Source organism: Salvelinus alpinus, chromosome 1 (genome assembly GCF_045679555.1).
Source record: "Salvelinus alpinus chromosome 1, SLU_Salpinus.1, whole genome shotgun sequence".
NCBI lineage: Eukaryota > Metazoa > Chordata > Actinopteri > Salmoniformes > Salmonidae > Salvelinus > Salvelinus alpinus.
In genome coordinates this window covers 17,932,839-17,957,144 of record NC_092086.1, presented here as the reverse complement: position 1 = coordinate 17,957,144, position 24,306 = coordinate 17,932,839, and the positions used below count along the sequence as shown (strand labels likewise).

Genomic DNA, 24,306 nt, shown 5'->3' with positions numbered 1-24,306 from the left:
AGCAACACATTAAGATAAGGACCTAGCAACACATTTAGATAAAGACCTAGCAACTACATTTAGATAAAGACCTAGCAACACATTTAGATAAAGACCTAGCAACACATTTAGATAAAGACCTAGCAATACATTTAGATAAAGACCTAGCAACTACATTTAGATAAAGACCTAGCAACACATTAAGATAAGGACCTAGCAACACATTTAGATAAAGACCTAGCAACACATTTAGATAAAGACCTAGCAACACATTTAGATAAATACCTAGCAACACATTTAGATAAAGAACTAGCAACACATTTAGATAAAGACCTAGCAACACATTTAGATAAAGACCTAGCATGTCACGTTCCTGACCTTATTTTCCCTTATTTTGTATGTATTTAGTATGGTCAGGGCGTGAGTTGGGGTGGGTTGTCTATGTGTGTTTTCTATGTTGGGATTTTGGGTTCGGCCTGGTATGATTCTCAATCAGAGGCAGCTGTCAATCGTTGTCCCTGATTGAGAATCATACTTAGGCAGCTGGGGTTTCACGTTTGGTTTGTGGGTGTTTGTTGCCGTGTTAGTGTTTTTTCACCACACGGTACTGTTTCGGTTTTCTGCACATCGTTTATTGTTTTTGTATTTCAGTGTTCAGTGCGGTTTAATAAATCATCATGAGCACTTACCACTCTGCATATTGGTCCGATCCTTCTCGCCTCTCCTCGTCCGATGAGGAGGACGACTTAGACAATCGTTACATAGCAACACATTTAGATAAAGACCTAGCAACACATTTAGATAAAGACCTAGCAACACATTTAGATAAAGACCTAGCAACACATTTAGATAAAGACCTAGCAACACATTTAGATAAAGACCTAGCAACACATTTAGATAAAGACCTAGCAACACATTTAGATAAAGACCTAGCAACACATTTAGATAAAGACCTAGCAACACATTTAGATAAAGACCTAGCAACACATTTAGATAAAGACCTAGCAACACATTTAGATAAAGACCTAGCAACACATTTAGATAAAGACCTAGCAACACATTTAGATAAAGACCTAGCAAATACATTTAGATAAAAACCTAGCAACACATTAAGATAAAGACCTAGCAACACATTTAGATAAAGACCTAGCAACACATTTAGATAAATACCTAGCAACACATTTAGATAAAGAACTAGCAACACATTTAGATAAAGACCTAGCAACACATTTAGATAAAGACCTAGCAACACATTTAGATAAATACCTAGCAACACATTTAGATAAAGACCTAGCAACACATTTAGATAAAGACCTAGCAACACATTTAGATAAATACCTAGCAACACATTTAGATAAAGACCTAGCAACACATTAAGATAAAGACCTAGCAACACATTTAGATAAAAACCTAGCAACTACATTTAGATAAAAACCTAGCAACTACATTTAGATAAAATCATAGCAACACATTTAGATAAAGACCTAGCAACTACATTTAGATAAAGACCTAGCAACACATTTAGATGAAGACCTAGCAACTACATTTAGATAAAGACCTAGCAACACATTTAGATAAAGACCTCGCAACACATTTAGATAAAGACCTAGCAACACATTTAGATAAAAACCTAGCAACACATTTAGATAAAGACCTAGCAACACATTGAGATAAAGATGTCACGAACGTCGTCAGGGAAATGACCGGACCAAGGTGCAGCATGGTGAGTGTACATTTCTTTTTATTATGAATGTCGCCAACAAAAACAAGAAAAAACTCAAACGAACGTGAAGCTTACTAGGGCTATACAGGTCACTAACAAAGTCAACTACCCACAACTAAGGTGGAAAAACAGGCTGCCTAAGAATGATCCCCAATCAGAGACAACGATAGACAGCTGTCCCTGATTGAGAACCATACCCGGCCAAAACATAGAAACAGAAAACATAGAAATAAAGAAACTAGAATGCCCACCCTAGTCACACCCTTGCCTGACCAAAATAGAGAATAAAAGCTCCGGACTGGAGACCGTCGATGCAGGCTCCGGACCGCGGATCAATACTGGGTGCTTCGTGCCATGGATCCTCATTGCAGGCTCCGGGCCAGGGACCATCACTGGAGGCTTTGTGCCATGAATCATCACTGGAGGCTTCGTGCCATGGATCTTCTCCAGGAAGACCAGGAGGAGGATGTCCCTTTGCTCCACCTGCAGCCTGGAGGTGGCCAGCTTCATCTCCAGGGAGCACCAGTTACTGCGCAGGTAGTGGCGGCTGACTAGGCAGAGGGTGTGTCGGCTCCGGTAGAGGCTGTCTGTGATGTTCTCCACAATGTCCTTCCCTAGCTGGAAGTCCCTGCTGTGCAGACAGAGGCGCAGGAAAGGAGGACCCCTCTGCTCCAGGTTGGGTAGCAGCTCCTCCACCACCCAGCGCTCGTCCTTCCCGCTATAGGAGACAAACACATCGTAGTGGTAGCGCCCCCTGGTGTTGGATCGCATGACCTCCGACTGCCACCCAAGTGTGATGTTAAGGACCAACACCACCAGCATGAAGAACAGGACTCCCAGGCCAGTCACAGCAAAGAGCACAAAGCCCAACTCCTCCGTTGTGCAGTTGGCTTCTGTGTACTTGACAAAATTAGGTGTGTCTAGTCCATTGTCCGACAAGCATGTCAAGTCCTCCAAAGCATACATAACGGGATGTGTATACGGAGTAAGCATGATCACTTCAACCTGCCTGCAGCCCTTTGCCCATGTAATGAGCCAAGCATTGTCACAACTGCAAAACATCTGTAAATTATCAAACGTCAAATACTTAAGACTAGAGAGATGTTCAGTAAAGCTGTAGAATACATTATAAGTGTTTTCTACATGCAAATACAATGTTTTCAAAGATTTAAAGTCTTTAATTAAACTCCCCTCCAAAGAATAAATCCTGCAGTTGTCAAGTTCCAGAACCTCCAGTTTGGTCAAGTTGTGAAAAATGATGTCGGCAGAACGCTGTGTTAAAAGATCCACCTGTCGTAGAGTCAGTTTCCTCAGGTGAATCAGCTGATTCATTGATGTTAAATCAACCCTTTTAGCTGTAAGCTTAGATCTGTAGTCAAATGTTTCCACAGACGTGAAGTACTTTCCCATGAATTCAGATCCACAAAGGAATTCTTCAGCATCAGCATGAAGATGGGTTACAGACTGAAAGAAAGGTCTGTCACAGTCCTCAAATGACACCGTCTGACCTTTGAGCTGGAGACTCAGGTTCTGTTTAGATGTGATGTTACTGCCGATAGTCAACTGCATTGGTCTCATAGCTGAACTAATGTACAGATGAGTCAGCTGACAGAATGGCACCAAATATAAGTGTCAGATTCAGCTTGATCACAGGTTCTGTTAGTGGATTGTTCACTTGCCCGAGAAACACTTGTCTAAGAGACGTGAGGTGTGTGAAAGACATTGCCTCAATGTTGTGAATAAGTGGATTGTTCCTGAGGTCTAACCATGTCAAACTATGTAAACCAAAAAATGTGTTTGCATTTATCTGTGTTATCTTATTTCTTGTAATGTCTAAGGACTCCAGATTTGTCAATCCCAGGAAAGCAAAATCTTCAATGTTTGAAATTAAATTCTCTGTTAAATCCAGAGACTGCAGCGTAACAAGACAGCTAAATTGTTTAGCAAAAAGTGTTTGTATATTGATTAACAAAGTGAGTTTTGTTAACCATGTGATTGGTTGTTTTTGGAAGGAGCAAATCTCAGGGTTTTTATCTCTTAGGAAAACTATGTTCAATTGGTTAAGGTTTTTGAGACTGGAAATGAAATTCCATTTAAAATGGGGCGAAGGATGGACGGATCCAAGTCCATTTAAATACATATATTCTAGCCCAGTGCACAATTCAACACTGGACATGGAGAGGCTACGTATATTGGCATTGGCTAAATATATTTCCTTGATTGAAAGCAAAAACACTACATCACAGATACATTCAAAATCAATGTCATTACTGCCAGAGCAACTGAAGTACTGAATTTGCTGAATCCCAGACAGGGGAAGGCGCAGTAGGACTTCCTGGCTGAAAGCCCCAGTTAACCTTGTCAGGTTCGGGAGCCAAGCCAGTGCACCTTCCTCTATATGTGTTATTTCACCAAATGAGAAGTCCGCACTTGCTAGATTGTTAAAAACAGGTTTCATGCTTTCTTTTGTGTTTAAAATGGAGCAGTTTGATTGGTTTAACGATTGTATCTCTGGTGCTTTGATTTTTAGCTCTATAAGTGACTTTATATTCATTATTCTGCATAGTACCTCTGACCAATCCTCAACACAGGGTTCACTAATGATGAATCTTTGTAACTGAGGGATGCCATGGAAAACATCTGGGGCCATTGCTGTTAACCTGTAACCCCATATGGTCAAATCACATAACTTTACTATGTTTCTGAATGTATGAGGCCCAATATGACAATCACAGCACCCAGAGCCCGTTCCCCATTTATCTATCAAGGACATATGTTGCAGATTTGGAAGGTGACTATTCCCAGATGGAAGGATTTGAGTTAAACATCCCTCAATGTAGAGGTACTCCAGATCCTGAAACTGAGAGAAAAAGCCCAGAGACATGGATCTATTTTCACCATGTTTCATAGATATGCAGAGGGTATTGATATTAGGGGGAAGTCCAAGTAGATCCTCCTCGATGGCTGTGACATCTTCACAGGCAGCAGTGTAATGTTCTACATGACGAGGTAAGTAGTTGCAGGTCCATTTGAGAAAGTCTCCCAAGTCTTCACCACTGTCATAAATCTGGCATTTAGGATGCATCCATCCACTAGCACTCTGAATCCACAGGAACAGGACGGCAGGGTGGGGAAACATAGCTCTCTTCTCTCACAACGTCAGTCAAATCTACTGAGATAATAATCAGAATAGTTTGGTTCTGGTGGATATCTGTAGAACGTTGGTTTGATACAGTAACATCCTTGTGAACGCTGTAAACAGTATGGAGTCTCTCTTCTTCTTGTTGTTTGTCAGATGGGTTCCTCCTTGGTAACTAACAGCAGCTCATACCTTTTGGTTGTTCCAATGTTCTGCCCTTTCACCCTGCAGTTGAGTTGTATCTCAAGGAAACAGAAGTAAATATTTAATGGTTAGAGTGGATCCGAAAGTAAAGAAACTATAAAATGTCCCACAGTCAATGAAGAATGCAGAGTTGCAACGTGTTCTCTGACCGCCACAGTTGATGTCTGAATGCGTCCGAGGAGCAGCATCCTGTTTGTACAGCACAGTCTGTTAAACAGCTTGTGAAAGTCTATTTTGACCTGTTTTTACATCTCTCTCTTTCATTTCCTGAAAATAAAAATACTGTCTATAAAAAAGGACAATTGACACGAAGGACCTGTTTGGACATGATAGATTTCAGAAGACTGATTAGTCTCACTCAAACATCTGCAGATTGTAATGAAAAATGAATTGGATTACAGTACTTCATTATTATTATTGAATTCTCTAGGACATTTACATATCAAAGAGGAAGTGGGTAACTTCTTTAATGAAGTTGTGCTGTTGACATTATTATTATTATTATTATTATTATTACTCTGGGGCTGTAGTCCTCTTCAGAGCCCTGTGACATGCCTCTATAATGACATTATTACTCTGGGGCTGTAGTCCTCTTCAGAGCCCTGTGACATGCCTCTATAATGACATTATTACTCTGGGGCTGTAGTCCTCTTCAGAGCCCTGTGACATGCCTCTATAATGACATTATTACTCTGGGGCTGCATGCTTTGTTCCACTCTGGTTAGATATCCTACTGTACTCCCTAAAAGGTATATGTTCCACTCTTGTTAGATATCCTACTGTACTCCCTAAAAGCTACCTGCTCCACTCTGGTTAGATATCCTACTGTATTCACTAAAAGCTACCTGCTCCACTCTGGTTAGATATCCTACTGCACTCACTAAAAGCTATCTGTTCCACTTTCGTAAGATATTCTACTATACTCACTATCCTACTGTATGTGTAATGAACCATATGTGGTCCCGTGTGGCTCAGTTGGTAGAGCATGGCGCTTGCAACGCCAGGGTTGTGGGTTCATTCCCCACGGGGGGACCAGGATGAATATGTATGAACTTTCCAATTTGTAAGTCGCTCTGGATAAGAGCGTCTGCTAAATGACGTAAATGTAAATATACAGGCAACACATTTAGTTAAACAACTAGCAACTACATTTAGTCCAACAGCTAGCAACTACATTTAGGTAAACAACTAGCAACTACATTTAGTTAAACAACTAGCAACATATTTAGTTAAACAACTAGCAACTACATTTAGTTAAACAACTAGCAGCACATTTAGTTAAACACCTAGCAACTACATTTAGTTAAACAACTAGCAGCACATTTAGTTAAACAACTAGCAACACATTCAGCTAATCAAAAATCACCTAGATTTTGTTCAACAACGAGCAACTACTTTTAGTTAAACAACTAGCAACATATTTAGTAAAACAACTAGCAACTACATTTAGGCAAACAACTAGCAACTACATTTAGTTAAACAACTAGCAACATATTTAGTTAAACAACTAGCAACTACGTTTAGTTAAGCAACTAGCAAATACATTTAGTTAAACAACTAGCAACTACTTTAGTTAAACAACTAGAAGCTACGTTTAGTTAAGCAACTAGCAACGACATTTAATTATAAAACTAGTACCTAGATTTAGTTAAACAATTAGCAACCACATGTAGTTAAAAAACTAGCAACTACATTTAGTTAAACAACTAGCAACTACATTTAGTTAAACAACTAGCAACATATTTAGTAAAACAACTACAACTTAATTTAGTTAACTTCTTATGGCTGCAGGGGCAGTATTGAGTAGCTTGGATGAAAGGTGCCCATTTCAAACGGCCTGCTCCTTAGTCATAGTTCTTAATATTTGCATATTATTTTTAGTATTGGATAGAAAACACGAAGTTTCTAAAACTGTTTGAATTATGTCTGTGAGATTAACAGAACTCATATTGGCAGGCAAAATCCTGAGTTGAAATCAAAACAGGACGTTAGAAATCTGAGCTTGTCTCTATTCACCAGAGTCCCTTATTAAAGTCATCGCCTATTCAATTCCCTGTAATATATGGATCTGTTTGCACTTCATGCGCCTTCCATTAGATGTCAACAGTCAGTAGAACGTGGAATGAAGCTTATGCTGTGTTGTGGGACAGGATGGGAGGGGAATGAGTCAGTGGTCTGGCAGATTGCCAGTTCTTGGTCGTGCGCTTTCGTCATTATATCCTCTTGCGTTCCATTACTTATAGAGACTGAAAAGATTTCTCTGGTTGGAACCTTATTGGATATAAATGATAACAACATCCTGAAGATTGATTCTCTACAAAGTTTGACCAGTTTATTCGACCTGGAATATAACTTTTTGAAGTTTTCGTCCGACGTTTGCCTGCATCTGCGCGAGCGTTTGGAGACGGGTACTACACATTAGCAAAATTAGCTAATTGGACATAAGTAATGGACATTATCGAACAAAACAACGATTTATTGTGGAACTAGGATTCCTGGCATTGCATTCTGATGAAGATAATCAAAGGTAAGGGAATATTTATGATGTAATTTCGTGAAACTTTAGAAACCTGTTAAAGAGCTCAGGTCGATAGTGCACGGTGAGTTATGAGGCAGGTTCTCAGAACGAGAAACAGTCTTGTACATTTGCAATAACTTCAATTCATTTTGACCATTACGAAAATGATGACATTTAGAAAAGTCCCCGAGTCGCAAGACTAGGTGCATTGAAACCGGCTCGGCCCATAGAGACGGACCCCAACGTTTCGGTCCGATAGCTCATTCAAGGACCCCGTAGCAAGGCATGGAAAAAGGTGGATTTTCTGCACCAATTAAGGTCTTGCTCGGGCACCAAATGACCTATCGAGCCGAAACTTGGGATTCGAGGTCGCCTCACATAGGCCTACACACAATGTCAGAACTGGATCCGCAGCTAGAACGTAACTACGTGTTATATGTTTTTATTATGGTTTAAATAGAAGGAGCTGTGAATTTTGGGCTTGCTCTGAAATATGTGATAGTTGGCTTCTAAACGAGTTGGAAAAAGTGGGTGCGGTGTCAGTTTGTATCAGTTTGGTGTCTGAAAATATCTAATTGACTGATGGACACTGACTTGCTAGTTTACTTTTGTACATTTGCAACATGTTTAAACAGTGAATATGATTCAACAGTGAAAAAACATCACCAAATGGACATGATGAAATCAACACAACGAGCGATGGAGAGGAACCACTATCACTGCCCGGCCATCCCGAGTTCATCAGGCCAGTCAATTTTGCATTTCTGCAGTATTTTAGGCTATGTTTCTTTTTTTGGTATACCAAGCACCATTTTCAAAACAGTTTTAAATGCTTTTAGGGGGCATCCAGACTTCCATAACCACTATGGGAGCACTATAGTACGGCCCCAAATCAATGGGGGCTGGCCTGAGTGATTTATGGAGGTTTTCAAAAACTTCTCAGAAATTAGGCTATGTTTTCGTGCACCTGGTATTATTTTCGGATTACCAGGCACAATTTTCAAAACGGTTTTAACTTGTTATGGCTGCAGGGGCAGTATTGAGTAGCTTGGATGAAAGGTGCTGTCACGATCGTCGTAACGTGGAAGAGAGGAGGACCAAGGTGCAGCGTGATATAAATACATTCTTCTATTTATTATAACGTAACGAAGAATACTTAAACAGACTTACAAAACAACAAACGACCGTGAAGCTATACTACGACAAGTGCAGACACAGGCAACTTACGTAATGACATAGACAATAACCCACGAACTACCCAATGAATATGGCTGCCTAAATATGGTTCCCAATCAGAGACAACGATAGACAGCTGTCTCTAATTTAGAACCAATCTAGGCAACCATAGACATATATACACCTAGACTAGACACTGCCCCATAAACATACAAAACCCCTAGACAATACAAAACACATACATCCCCCATGTCACACCCTGACCTAACTAAAATAATAAAGAAAACAAAGATAACTAAGGCCAGGGCGTGACAGGTGCACAGAGGTGCCAAGAGTAAACGGCCTGCTCCTCAGTCATAATTGCTAATATATACATATTATTATTAGTATTGGATAGAAAACACTCTGAAGTTTTTAAAACTGTTTGAATTATGTCTATGAGTATAAACAGAACTCATATGGCAGGCAAAAACCTGAGAAGTTCCACTTCCTGTTTGGAATTTTTCTGAGGGTGGCAGATTTTCAACCAAGCTCTCATTGAAATTACAGCGAGATATGGATGAGTTTTCACTTCCTACGGCTTCCACTAGATGTCAACAGTCAATAGAACCTTGTCTGATGACTCTAATGTGAAGGGGGGCCGAAGGAGACAGGAATTAGTCACCACTGCCACGAGCTGGCCATGCTTTGACCACACGCGTTCATGTGATAGGCAGCTCTGTTCCATGCTCAACTAAAGTCGATGTAATTCTCCGGTTGGAATGTTATTCAAGATGTATGTTAACAACATTCTAAAGATTGATTCAGTACATCGTTTGACATGTTTCTACTGACTGTTATGGAACTTTTGGACATTTCGTCACGTTATAGTGGACGCGCTTTGTGACTTTGGAATTGTTTACCAAACACGCTAACCAAAGTAGCTAATTGGACATAAATAACAGACATTATCGAACAAATCAAGCATTTATTGTGGACCTGGGATTCCTGGGAATGCATTCTGATGAAAATCATCAAAGGTAAGGAAACATTTATCATGTATTTTCTGGTTTCTGTTGACTCCAACATGGCGGCTAATTTGGCTATTGTTCTGAGCGCCGTCTCAGATTATTGCATGGTGTGTTTTTTCCATAAAGTTTTTTTGAAATCTGACACAGGGGGCATCCAGACTTCCATAACCGCTATGGGAGCACTATACTACGGCCCCAAGTCAATGGGGGCTAGCCTGAGTGATTTATGGAGGTTTTCAAAAAAAGTTAAAAAATATTCTGTTTTTTCTTCTCGAAAATATTCTTTGTTTCATGTTTTGGGTTACCAGGCATGATTTTCAATACGGTTGTAAATGCTTTTAGGGGTCATTCACACTTCCATGCATGCTATGGGAGCACTATACTACGGCCCCAAGCCAATGGGAGCCAGCCTGAGTGATTTATGGAGGTTTTAAAAAATGGATATCTGTACATTTGCAATATGATTCAACAGTGAAAAAACATCACCAAATGGACATTATGAAATCAACACAACGAGCGATGGAGAGGAACCACTATCATTGCCCGGCCATCCCGAGTTCATCGGGTCAGTCACTTTTGCATTTCTGCAGTATTTTTGAGCATGTCAAATTCGTGATGGTAAATGCCCATTGAAACATATTGCAAATGAACAGCCGTGCACCTGGCGATTACAATGCCTTTAGTGGGGAGCAAGGGGTCAACGGTTGGGTAGGGAGCACCCCCCACCCGTTCATACAGTTCTTATACATTAGTAATTGACATAAAAATCGAAAGAATTTAGAAAAACGGTCCAGAAAGCACTTTTTTAAAGGAGGCGATAAGTTTTTTCAAATTTCTCATTTTCGAATTTTGACTTTTGACTTCCTATGAAATTATATTGCAAGTGGACAAAACATATTCCTTATGGACAAGTAAACATTTAAAAAATATATATATGATAATAAAATTTGACAAAAGTATGTTCATACAGTTCTTATACATGTGTAATTGACATAAAAATTGAAAGAATTTCAAAAAACGGTCCAGAAAGCACGTTTTTAACCTCTCTGGGATAGCGGGACGGTAGCGTCCCACTTGGCCAATAGCCAGGGAAAATGTAGAGCGCCAAATTCAAAAAAATTATATAAAATCAAACTTTCATTAAATCACACATGTAAGATACCAAATTAAAGCTACACTCGTTGTGTATCCAGCCAACATGTCAGATTTCAAAAAGGCTTTTTGGCGAAAGCATAAGATGCTATTATCTGATGATAGCACAATGTCAACAAAGAGAGAGTAGCATATTTCAACCCTGCAGGTGCAACTCAAAACGCAGATATAAAATATAAAACATGAATTAGCTTTGACGAGATGCTTTTGTTGGCACTCCAATATGTCCCATAAACATCACATATGGTCCTTTTGTTCCATTAATTCCATCCATATATATCCAAATTGTCCATTTATTTGGCGCGGTTGATCCAGAAAAAAACAGCTTCCAATTTGCGCAAAGTCACTACAAAATATCTCAAGAATTACCTCTAAACTTTGCCAAAACATTTCAAAGTACTTTTGTAATACAACTTAAGGTATTTGTAAACGTTAATAATCGATCAAATTGAAGACGGGTCTATCTGTTTTCAATACAGGAGATAAACAAACTAACGCTACTTTCTTTAGTCTTGCGCAACTCTCAAACAGTACACATGACGTTACTCTACTTCCTAATGGCCTTCTTCTTCATTGCACCATTACTCTACTTCCTGATGGCCTTCTTCCTCATTGCACAAATGAATAACCTCAACCTATTTCCTAAGACTGGTGACATCCAGTGGAAGCAGGATTAAAAAACTTTAAAAAAATAAAGAAAATATGGTTAGTCCTCGGGGTTTTGCCTGCTACATAAGTTCTGTTATACTTACATATATGACTCAAACAGTTTTAGAAACTTCAGAGTGTTTTCTATCCAAATCTACTAATAAAATGCATATCTTATATTCTGGGGATGAGTAGAAGGAAGTTGAAATTGGGCACGCTATTTTTACAAAAGTGAAAACTCTGCCCCCTATCCTAGAGAAGTTTAAGGGGGGGATACGTTTTTGATTTCTTTTTCAAATTTTCAAAATTTTACTCTTGGGTCTTGACTTGTGTTTCATTTGCAATATGAAAAATTACGGTAAAGTGCACTCGCCATCTATAGGATTTTTGCAGTGTTACAGTTGGCATTTGCCATATGGCATTTGCAATCAGTTTTGAATGAAACGACGCCAAATCGAGTGGTATTGTACATCGTGTATATGTTTTGTACGGTGCCAATAACTTCCCATTCATTTTTGTCCGTTTCAGGGGTTGTTCCCTTACATTATAGAGGCATGTCACAGGGCTCTGAAGAGGACTACAGCCACAGAATAATAATGTCATTATAGAGGCATGTCACAGGGCTCTGAAGAGGACTACAGCCACAGAGTAATAATGTCATTATAGAGGCATGTCACAGGGCTCTGAAGAGGACTACAGCCCCAGAGTAATAATGTCCTTATAGAGGCATGGCACAGGGCTGTGAAGAGGACTACAGCCCCAGAGTAATAATGTCCTTATAGAGGCATGGCACAGGGCTGTGAAGAGGACTACAGCCCCAGAGTAATAATGTCCTTATAGAGGCATGGCACAGGGCTGTGAAGAGGACAACAGCCCCAGAGCAATAATGTCAATGCAGAGGCAGGGGCTCTGAAGAGGACTCCAGCCCCAGAGTAATAATGTCCTTATAGAGGCATGGGCTCTGAAGAGGACTACAGTCCACAGTATTAAAATCATTATGAAGGCATGTGCTCTGAAGAGGACTACAGCCCCAGAGTAATAATAATATTAAAAATAATAATAATAATAATAATGTCAACAGCACAACTTCATTAAAGAAGTTGCCCACTTCCTCTTTTGATATTTATTTGTACTAGAGAATTAAATAAAGTAAAACAATAATGAGGTACTGTACTCAAATTCATATTTCATTACAATCTGCATATATTTTAGTGAGACTCATGTGTCTTCTGTAATCTCTCACGTCCAAACAGGTCCTTCATGTAAATTGTATTTTTATTGACTGTAAGTTTCTTTTCAGGAACTGAAAGAGAGAGATGTAAAAACAGGTAAAAATAGACTTTCACAAGCTGTTTAACATACAGTGTGACTGTGCAGTACAAACAGGATGCTGCTACTTCGATGCATTCAGACATCAACTGTGGCGGTCAGAGAACACGTTGCAGCTCTGCATCCATTTCTTCATTGTCTGTGGGACATTATATAGTTTCATTACTTTTGGAACCAAACTAACAATGAAATATTTACTCATGTAACCTTGAAATACAATTCAACTGCAGGGTGAAAGGGAAGAACATTGGAACAACCAAAAGGTATGAGCTGCTGTTAGTTACCAAGGAGGAACCCATCTGACAAACAACAAGAGGAAGAGAGACTCCATACTGTTTACAGCGTTCACAAGGATGTTACTGTATCAAACCAACGTTCTACAGATATCCACCAGAACCAAACTATTCTGACAATTATCTCAGTAGATTTGACTGACGTTGTGAGAGATGAGAGCTATGTTTTCCCACCCTGCCGTCCTGTTCCTGTGGATTCAGAGTGCTAGTGGATGGATGCATCCTAAATGCCAGATTTATGACAGTGGTGAAGACTTGGGACACTTTTTCCTCTGGACCTGCACCTACCTACCTCGTCATGTAGAACATTATACTGCTGCCTGTGAAGATGTCACAGCCATCGAGGAGGACCTACTTGGACTTCCCCCTAATATCAATACCCTCTGCATATCTATGAAACATGGTGAAAATAGATCCATGTCTCTGGGCTTTTTCTCTCAGTTTCAGGATCTGGAGTACCTGTACATTGAGGGATGTTTAACTCAAATCCTTCCAACTGGGAATAGTCACCTTCCAAATCTGCAGTATTTACATTTGAATGGATTGGGCTCTGGATGCTGTGATTGTCATATTGGGCCTCAAATATTCAGAGATCTAGTCAAGCTGAGTAATTTGACCATATGTGGTTATAGACTATCAGCAATGGCCCCAGATGTTTTCCATGGCATGACTCAGTTACAAACTCTCATCATTAGGCAACCCCGTGTAGATGATTTGTCAGAGATACTATGCAGAATTATGAATATAAAGTCACTTATAGAGCTAAATATAGAAGCACCAGAGATACAATCGTTAAACCAATCAAACTGCTCTATCTTAAACACCAACGAAGGCATGACACCTGTTTTTAACAGTCTAGCAATCTCTGACTTCTCATTTGGTGAAATAACACATATAGAGGAAGGTGCACTGGCTTGGCTCCAGAACCTGACAAGGTTAACAGGGGTTTTCAGCCAGGAAGTCCTACTGCACCTTCCCCGGTCTGGGATTCAGCAAATCCAGTACTTCAGTTGCTCTGGTAGCAATGAAATAGATATTGAAACTATCTGTAATGTAGTGTTTTTGCTTTCAATCAAGAAAATATATTTATACAATGCCAATACAAGCAGCCTCTCCATGTCCAGTGTTGAACTGTGCATTGGGCTAGAATATATGTATTTACATGGCTTTTTCCATTCTACTCCATATTTGGAATGGCATTTTATTTCCAGTCTCAAAAACCTTAACCAATTAAAAATAGACGGCCTGAAAGATAACAGACTTGATATTTGCTCCTTCCAAAAACAACCAATCACATGGTTAACAAAACTGACTTTAGAGTTGAACAATATACACATGCTTTTTGCAAAACAATTTAGCTGTCTTGTTAACTTGCAGTATTTGGATTTAGCAGATAATTCAATTTCAAACATTGATGACTTTGCTTTCCTGGGGTTGACAAATCTGGAATCCTTAGACATTGGAATAAATAATATTACACAGATAACTACAAACACATGTTTTGGTTTACAACTGAAAAAACTGACTTTAAGGTTGAACAAGCTACACATGCTTTTTGCTAAACAATTTAGCTGTCTTGTTGAGCTGCAGTATCTGAATTTAACACAGAATTTAATTTCAAACATTGAAGACTTTGCTTTCCTGGGATTGACAAATCTGGAGTCCTTAGACATTACAAGAAATAAGATAACACAGATAAATGCAAACACATTTTTTGGTTTAAATAGTTTGACATCGTTAGACCTCAGGAACAATCCACTTATTCACAACATTGAGGCAATGTCTTTCACACACCTCACGTCTCTTAAACAAGTGTTTCTCGGGCAAGTGCACAACCCACTAACAGAACCTGTGATCAAGCTGAATCTGACACTTATATTTGGTGGCATTCTGAGTCAGCTGACTCATCTGTACATTAGTTCAGCTATGAGGCCAATGCAGTTGACTATCGGCAGTAACATCACATCTAAACAGAACCTGAGTCTCCAGCTCAAAGGTCAGACGGTGTCATTTGAGGACTGTGACAGACCTTTTTTTCAGTCTGTAACCGATCTTAATGCTGATGCCGAAGAATTCCTTTGTGGATCTGAATTCATGGGAAAGTACTTCACGTCTGTGGAGACATTTGACTACAGATCTAAGCTTACAGCTAAAAGGGTTGATTTAACATCAATTAATCAGCTGATTCACCTGAGGAGACTGACTCTACGACAGGTGGATCTTTTAACACAGCGTTCTGCCGACATCATTTTTCACAACTTGACCAAACTGGAGGTTCTGGAAATGTACCGCTGCAGGATTTATTCTTTGGAGGGGAGTTTAACTAAAGACTTTAAATCTTTGAAAAGAGTGTATTTGCATATAGAGAACATGTATAATGTATTCTACAGCTTTACTGAACCTCTCTCTAGTCTTAAGCATTTGACATTTAATAATTTACAGATGTTTTGCAGTTGTGACAATGCTTGGCTCATTACATGGGCAAAGGGGTGCAGGCAGGTTGAAGTGATCATGCTTAGTCCGTATGCTAATCCCGGTATGGAGGCTTTGGAGGACTTGATATGCTTGTTGGACAATGGACTAGACACACCTAATTTTGTCAAGTACACAGAAGCCAACTGCACAACAGAGGTGGGCTTTGTGCTCTTTGCTGCGACTGGCCTGGGAGTCCTGTTCTTCATGCTGGTGGTGTTGTTCCATAACCTGGCCGGTCCCTACCTCCTCCCCCTCTACCACATCACCCTTGGCTGGCTGTCGGAGGCCATACGATCCAACACCAGGGGGCGCTACCACTACGATGCGTTTGTCTCCTATAGCGGGAAGGACGAGTGCTGGGTGGTGGAGGAGCTGCTACCCAACCTGGAGCAGAGGGGTCCTCCTTTCCTGCGCCTCTGTCTGCACAGCAGGGACTTCCAGCTGGGGAAGGACATTGTGGAGAACATCACAGACAGCCTCTACCGGAGCCGACACACCCTCTGCCTAGTCAGCCGCCACTACCTGCGCAGTAACTGGTGCTCCCTGGAGATGAAGCTGGCCACCTCCAGGCTGCAGGTGGAGCAAAGGGACATCCTCCTCCTGGTCTTCCTGGAGAAGATCCCCCCTCGCCAGCTGTCTGCCCACCACAGGCTGGCTCGCCTGGTGAAGACCAGGACCTATCTGGACTGGCCCCAGGACCCTCATCAGCACCAGGAATTCTGGGACAGACTGTGGGCTAAACTGAAACCTCTGTCTGAAGCGTGAGGTCAGAGGTTGATGTACTGTAGGACATTGTGGACTGAAGTGACATCAGAGGTTAATGTAGGACATTGTGCTAATGCAGATGTAATGTTGACACATATGTTGAGGTATGGCATTTGTCATTTAAAGTGCTCCGTGCAAATGTCAACCACTATTTGAGATTTGTTTCGACAATTCTGGTGAAGTTCTTTTAAATATTCTACCTGGAGTGTACTTTTTCTGATTCTTCTGGAATTATCTGAAATGATCCTTTTTCAACTACTTAGAAAAAAATCCAATGCATTTTTTTACTTCCTCAAGTTTGAATAGATTCTGTTTTTATTTTTCAACACCTAATCGCTAACCCATATCTTTGTTTGTAAATGTGTTGCTAAGAGGAACTGAAAAAGGGTGTGATTTAGCTCTGTTTCTGTTTAATTTCAGATAACAACTATTGTTTTGTTTGCAATGTATTGCTGCTGTAAATAACAATACATGAATGACCAATGACCATGAAGCAGTTATTAATGACAATACATGAATGACCACGAAGCAGTTATTCTTATTTCAAAATCTATCAAATAGTTTTGTACAGAAACGTGGTTGCAAGTTGTTTAACTAAATGTGTTGCTAGTTGTTGAACTAAATGTAGATGCTATTGTTTAACTAAATGTAGTTGTCACGACTTCCGACGATGTCGGCTCCTCTCCTTGTTCGGGCGGCGTTCGGTGGTCGACGTCACCGGCTTTCTAGCCATCGCCGCTCCATTCTTCAATTATCCATTGGTTTTGTCTTGTTCCATTCACACCTGGTTTTCATTCCCCAATCACACTACATGTATGTATTCCTCTGTTCCCCCTCATGTCTTTGTGTGAAATTATTTGTGTGTTACGTGTTGTACGCACTAGGCTAAGCGTTTGTTATTTTGCTATACATTTATGTTGTGTGACATTTGTGCGCGGTATACACTTTGCCTTGTTGGCTGGAGGAGGTTAACGACGCAGCTGCGTCCATCTGTATTTCTCTCCTGCCGTAATGACGTGTGCACCTGTTCACAATTCTCTGCTCTCCTGCACCTGACTTCACCACAAGTACGCACACGCCTGACAGTAGTTGCCAATTGATTAACTCAGTGTAGTTTCTAGTTGTTTAACTAAATATGTTGCTAGTTATTTAACTAAATGTGTTGCTAGTTATTTAACTAAATGTGTTGCTAGTTGTTTAACTAAATGTGTTGCTTGAGTGTCGCCTGTATATAGTTCACCACACATGTATTTGATACATTGTTTAACTCATGTGTGGGGGAGGTGTCCCCCTTTCTGGACAATGAAGTCATGTTTGTGAGTTGGAGGGAACCTAGTTTTATTGTGTTATTTCATTATTGTTTATGCTTTTGATAAAGGCATACAGCCGAAATGTTGGAAACTGTCTTGTGTTTCTGTTTTTAAATAAAAAGCGTCCCTGCATTAGAATGACTCATTGTATTGTTATATTCTAGAATGCCTCCATATTCTCTATTCCATATGTTCTTAGATCTGACACATGCAGAACAGATAACTGTCCCCTACTGAGGCCAGCTTTCAGCAGCTTGACCAGGCTAGAAATGCTCTGACTACAGTAGACCACAGAGTAAGCCTGCTATGTCTGGGTAACCTCCATTATCCTGGTGTATGATGGAGACAACAGCCTTCTCAGTACTAGCCAGAGAGAAGCATCATGCCTCCAGCTAATGGTCAGGTCTTCACCGGGGATAACCTTGCCTGAGACCTGAAGAATTTGGCTGCTTGAGGCCTACGCTTTTCAATTTATTGTACCTTTATTTTACCAGGTACGTTGACTGAGAACACATTCTCGTTTACAGCAACGACCTGGGGAATTGTTACCGGGGAGAGGAATGTGCCAATTGGAAGCTTGGTACGATTAGTTGGCCATGATGGGATGCAGGGTGGTATGGTGGTATGGGATGCAGGGTGGTATGGGATGCAGGGTGGTATGGGATGCAGGGTGGTATGGGATGCAGGGTGGTATGGGATGCAGGGTGGTATGGTGGTATGGGATGCAGGGTGGTATGGGATGCAGGGTGGTATGGGATGCAGGGTGGTATGGTGGTATGGGATGCAGGGTGGTATGGGATGCAGGGTGGTATGGGATGCCGGGTGGTTTGGGATGCAGGATGGTATGGGATGCCGGGTGGTATGGGATGCAGGATGGTATGGGATGCAGGGTGGTATGGGATGCAGGATGGTATGGGATGAAGAGTGGTTTGGGGTGCAGGATGGTATGGGATGCAAGGGGGGCATGGGTCACGTTGGGTCAAATGTGTCGGGTAGCCTTCCACAAGCTTCCCACAATAAGTTGGGTGAATTTTGGCCCATTCCTCCTGACAGAGCTGGTGTAACTGAGTTGGGTTTGTAGGCCTCCTTGCTCTCATACGCTTTTTCAGTTCTGCCCACAAATTTTCTATACGATTGAGGTCAGGGCTTTGTGATGGCCACTCCAATACCTTGACTTTGTTGTCCTTAAGCCATTTTGCCACAACTTTGGAAGTATGCTTGGGGTCATTGTCTGTTTGGAAGACCCATTTGCGACCAAGCTTTAAGTTCCTGACTGATGTCTTGAGATGTTGCTTCAATATATCCACATAATTTTCCTACCTCATGATGCCATCTATTTTGTGAAGTGCACCAGTCCCTCCTGCAGCAAAGCACTCGCACATCATGATGCTGCCACCCCGGTGCTTCACGGTTGGGATGGTGTTCTTTGGCTTGCAAGCCTCCCCATTTTTCCTCCAAACATAACGATGGTCATTATGGCCAAACAGTTCTATTTTTGTTCCATCAGACCAGAGGACATTTCTCCAAAGTGTACAATCTTTGTCCCCATGTGCAGTTGCAAACTGTAGTCTGGCTTTTTTATTGCAGTTTTGGAGCAGTGGCTTCTTCCTTGCTGAGCGACCTTTCAGGTTATGTCAAAATAGGACTCGTTTTACTGTGGATATAGATACTTTTGTACCTGTTTCCTGCAGCATCTTCACAAGGTCCTTTGCTGTTGTTCTGGGATTGATTTGCACTTTTCGCACCAAAGTATGTTCATCTCTAGGAGACAGAACGCGTCTCCTTCCTGAGCAGTATGACGGCTGCGTGGTCCCATGGTGTTTATACTTGCGTAATATTGTTTGTACAGATGAACGTGGTACCATCAGGCGTTTGGAAATTGCTCGCAAAAAGGAGCCAGATTTGTGGAGGTCTACCATTTTTTTTCTGAGGTCTTGGCTGATTTCTTTTGATTTTTCCATGATGTCAAGCAAAGAGGCACTGAGTTTGAAGGTAAGCCTTGAAATACATATACAGGTACACCTCCAATTGACTCAAATTATGTCAATTAGCCTATCAGAAGCTTCTAAAGCCATGACATAATTTTCGGGAATTTCCCAAGAGAAATACACAGTCAACTTAGTGTATGTAAACTTCTGACCCACTGGAATTGTGATACAGTGAATTATAAGTGAAATAATCTGTCTGTAAAATTTTCTTTGAGAAATTACTTGTGTCATGCACAAAGTAGATGTCCTAACCGACTTACCAAAACTATAGTTTGCTAACAAGAAAATTGTGGAGTGGTTGAAAACGAGTTTTAATGACTCCGACCTAAGTGTATGTAAACTTCCGACTTCAACTGTAAATGAGGAAGAGGAACCAGACACATTTTTTTTAAATAGTCTACTTAGTTAAACAAAAAGCAACTAGATGTCATTAAACAACTAGCAACGACTTTAGTTAAACAACTAGCAACTACATTTAGTCAAACAACTAGCAACTACATTTATTTAACTTCTAGTTGCACACAATCCCGGATCCGGGAGCATCCTCATCAGTAAAAAAGCTGACTAGCATAGCCTAGCATAGCGCCACAAGTAAATACTAGCATCTAAATATCATGAAATCACAAGTCCAAGACACCAGATGAAAGATACACATCTTGTGAATCCAGCCATCATTTCTGATTTTTAAAATGTTTTACAGGGAAGACACAATATGTATTTCTATTAGCTAACCACGATAGCAAAAGACACAACTTTTTTTTCCCACCATTTTTTTACTGCATAGGTAGCTATCACAAATTCGACCAAATAAAGATATAAATAGTCACTAACCAAGAAACAACTTCATCAGATGACAGTCTGATAACATATTTATTGTATAGCATATGTTTTGTTCGAAAAATGTGCATATTTCAGGTATAAATCATAGTTTTACATTGCAGCCACCATCACAACTCTCACCAAAGCAACTAGAATAACTACAGAGAGCAACGTGAATTACCTAAATACTCATCATAAAACATTTATGAAAAATACACAGTGTACAGCAAATGAAAGACAAAGATCTTGTGAATCCAGCCAATATTTCAGATTTTGTAAGTGTTTTACAGCGAAAACACAATATAGCATTATATTAGCTTACTACAATAGCCAACCACACAACAGCATTGATTCAAGCCAACAGTAGGGATAACGAATAAACCAGCAAAAGATATACATTTTTTCACTAACCTTCTCAAACTTCTTCAGATGACAGTCCTATAACATCAAATTACACAATACAAATATGGTTTGTTCGAAAATGTGCATATTTAGCGGCACAAATCGTGGTTATACAATATGAATAGTAGCCAAACAACAAACAAAATGTCGGGAGAAATCTTGGGAGAGGCACCTAATCTAATCAATAACTAATCATAAACTTGACAAAAAAATACAGGTTGGACAGCAAATGAAAGATACATTAGTTCTTAATGCAACCGCTGTGTTAGATTTTTAAAATTAACGTTACTACGACATACAGCGTGCGTTAAAGCGAGACCGCACCGAAATTAATGGCGGAATAATAGTTTCACATTTTTCAACAGAACAACGAATTAACATCATAAATAGTTCTTACTATTTGATGAGCTTCCATCAGAATCTTGTGCAAGTTGTCCTTTGTCCAGAATCATCGTTGCTCGGTTGTAGATTGTCGTCTTCAACTTAGGAATTAGCAGCAAACATTAGCTATGTGGCCCAGACGTGTCCAACTCTTCATAACGCAGCACAAAGAAAATTCAGAAAATCGCAATATACTGATATAAACTGATATAACTCGGTTTAAAATAACTACATTATGATGTTTTTAACACCTATATCGAATAAAATCAGAGCCGGATATATCTAAGGCCTATAACGAGAGCTTTTCAGAATGCCATCCTGAGGTCTGCTTTGCGCCATGACGAACGTTGAAAAGAGTGCACCCCCCGTTCCAAGAGCCTTTATACTGCCTCAGATCTACCTAGCAACCCCATTCCAATTCTCACTGCTTACTGACATCTAGAGGAAATCGTATGCAGTGCATGTCGACCCATAGATTACTTGCAAATTAATAAACTGACCCTGGAACAGAGTGCCCGATTTCAGATTTCTCACTTCCTGACAGGAAGTTTGCTGCAACTTGAGTTCTGTTTTACTCACAGATATAATTCAAACGGTTTTAGAAACTAGAGAGTGTTTTCTATCCAATAGTAATAATAATATGCATATTGTACGAGCGAGAATTGAGTACGAGGCAGTTTAATTTGGGAACGAATTTTTACAAAGTGAAAACAGCGCCCCCCTACTGAGAAAAGGTTTTAAACAAAAACAACACATTTAGTTATACAACTAGCAACTAGATTTAGATAAACAACTAGCAACTACATTTAGCTAAACAACTAGCAACTACATTTGTGTACAAAACACTTTGATCAATGTTGAAATAAAAATAACTGCTTCGTGGTCATTCATGTATTGTCATTAATAACTGCTTCATGGTCATTGGTCATTAATGTATTGTCATTAATAACTGCTTCATGGTCATTGGTCATTAATGGATTGTCATTAATAACTGCTTCATGGTCATTGGTCATTAATGTATTGTCATTAATAACTGCTTCATGGTCATTGGTCATTCATGTATTGTCATTAATAACTGCTTCATGGTCATTGGTCATTCATGTATGGTCATTAATAACTGCTTCATGGTCATTGGTCATTAATGTATTATCATTAATAACTGCTTCATGGTCATTGGTCATTAATGGATTGTCATTAATAACTGCTTCATGGTCATTGGTCATTAATGTATTGTCATTAATAACTGCTTCATGGTCATTGGTCATTAATGTATTGTCATTAATAACTGCTTCATGGTCATTGGTCATTCATGTATTGTCATTAATAACTGCTTCGTGTTCATTGGTCATTAATGTATTGTCATTAATAACTGCTTCATGGTCATTGGTTGTTTATGGATTGTCTTTCACAGCAGCATACAGTAGTTTTATTTGAAAAAAAAATGAAATTTGCAAAATCACATTCTATTTCAAATCCTCTTAGCAACACACATACAAGCAAAGATATGTGTTAGTGATTAGGTGTTGAAAAATACAAAAAGGATCTGATAACATTTTGGGAAGTAAAAAAATGTTTAGGCTCATTTTTAAGTCATTTAAATATAATTATTTCTAAGTATTTTAAATAAGATTATTTCTAAGTAATTTCAGATTAATCAGAAAAAATACAATCCAGATAGAGCATTTAAAAGGACTTCATCAGAATTGTCTAAACAAATCTCAAATACTGGTAGACATTTTGTACAACAAGTTCAACACCTCAACATATGTGACAGACCGGCTCGATTAGGTCAGATAAGGATCCTAAAACTGAGAAAAAGCCCAGAGACATGGATCTATTTTCACCATGTTTCATAGATATGCAGAGGGTATTGATATTAGGGGGAAGTCCAAGTAGATCCTCCTCGATGGCTGTGACATCTTCACAGGCAGCAGTGTAATGTTCTGCATGATGAGGTAGGTAGGTGCAGGTCCAGAGGAAAATGTCTCCCAAGTCTTCACCACTGTCATAAATCTGGCATTTAGGATGCATCCATCCACTAGCACTCTGAATCCACAGGAACAGGACGGCAGGGTGGGAAAACATAGCTCTCATCTCTCACAACGTCAGTCAAATCTACTGAGATAATAATCAGAATAGTTTGGTTCTGGTGGATATCTGTAGAACGTTGGTTTGATACAGTAACATCCTTGTGAACGCTGTAAACAGTATGGAGTCTCTCTTCTTCTTCTTGTTTGTCAGATGGGTTCCTCCTTGGTAACTAACAGCAGCTCATACCTTTTGGTTGTTCCAATGTTCTGCCCTTTCACCCTGCAGTTGAATTGTATCTCAAGGTAACAGAAGTAAATATTTCATTGTTAGAGTGGTTCCGAAAGTAAAGAAACAATATAATGTCCCACATTCAATGAAGGAATGATTGCAGAGTTGCAACGTGTTCTCTGACCGCCACAGTTGATGTCTGTGTAGATACGAGGAGCAGCATCCTGTTTGTACAGCACAGTAACACTGTATGTTATTAACCTCTAACGAGCCTCTACCCCGGGTCCGGGAGCACCCCCCACCCCCCCACACACTGATTAGCATAGCTAGCATAGCTTCACAAGTAGATAGTAGCATCTAAATATCATTAAATCACAAGTCCAAGACACCAGATGAAAGATACAGATCTTGTGAATAAAGCCACCATTTCAGATTTTTAAAATGTTTTACAGGGAAGACAAAATATGTAAATCTATTAGCTAAACACGTTAGCAAAATACACCACTATTCTAACTCCATCAGTTTCTTACTCCTTCAGGTGCTATCACCAATTCGGCTCAACTAAGATATTGATAGCCACTAACCAAGAAAAAACCTCTTCAGATGACAGTCTGATAACATATTCATGGTATAGGATAGTTTTTGTTAGAAAAAAGTGCATATTTCAGGTAGAAATCACAGTTTACAATTGCACCGACCATCACAAGACGACTAGAATTACTATAGAGAGCAACGT

The 24,306-nt window shown here is 39.9% G+C and overlaps 3 protein-coding genes across 3 annotated transcripts in view; 1 reads left to right on the top strand and 2 right to left on the bottom strand.

Annotated features, from left to right (window-relative positions):
- Positions 1-1,918: 1,918 nt before the first annotated feature.
- Positions 1,919-3,280, bottom strand: LOC139570802 (toll-like receptor 13). The gene has a single exon (XM_071392996.1). The coding sequence runs from the start codon at positions 3,278-3,280 to the stop codon at positions 1,955-1,957; it is 1,326 nt and encodes a 441-aa protein (XP_071249097.1). The 3' UTR covers positions 1,919-1,954.
- Positions 3,281-3,287: 7 nt separating this feature from the next.
- Positions 3,288-5,218, bottom strand: LOC139570794 (toll-like receptor 13). Its single transcript, XM_071392985.1, has one exon. The coding sequence runs from the start codon at positions 4,839-4,841 to the stop codon at positions 3,288-3,290; it is 1,554 nt and encodes a 517-aa protein (XP_071249086.1). The 5' UTR covers positions 4,842-5,218.
- Positions 5,219-12,966: 7,748 nt separating this feature from the next.
- The window catches only part of LOC139570766 (toll-like receptor 13), a 47,309-nt gene continuing 35,969 nt past the window's right edge, over positions 12,967-24,306 (top strand). Inside the window, exon 1 of the mRNA XM_071392919.1 lies at positions 12,967-17,570. Coding sequence (XP_071249020.1) covers positions 13,325-16,411 — 3,087 coding nt within the window. The 5' untranslated portion in view covers positions 12,967-13,324 and the 3' untranslated portion in view covers positions 16,412-17,570. The remainder of the gene's footprint in view (positions 17,571-24,306) is intronic.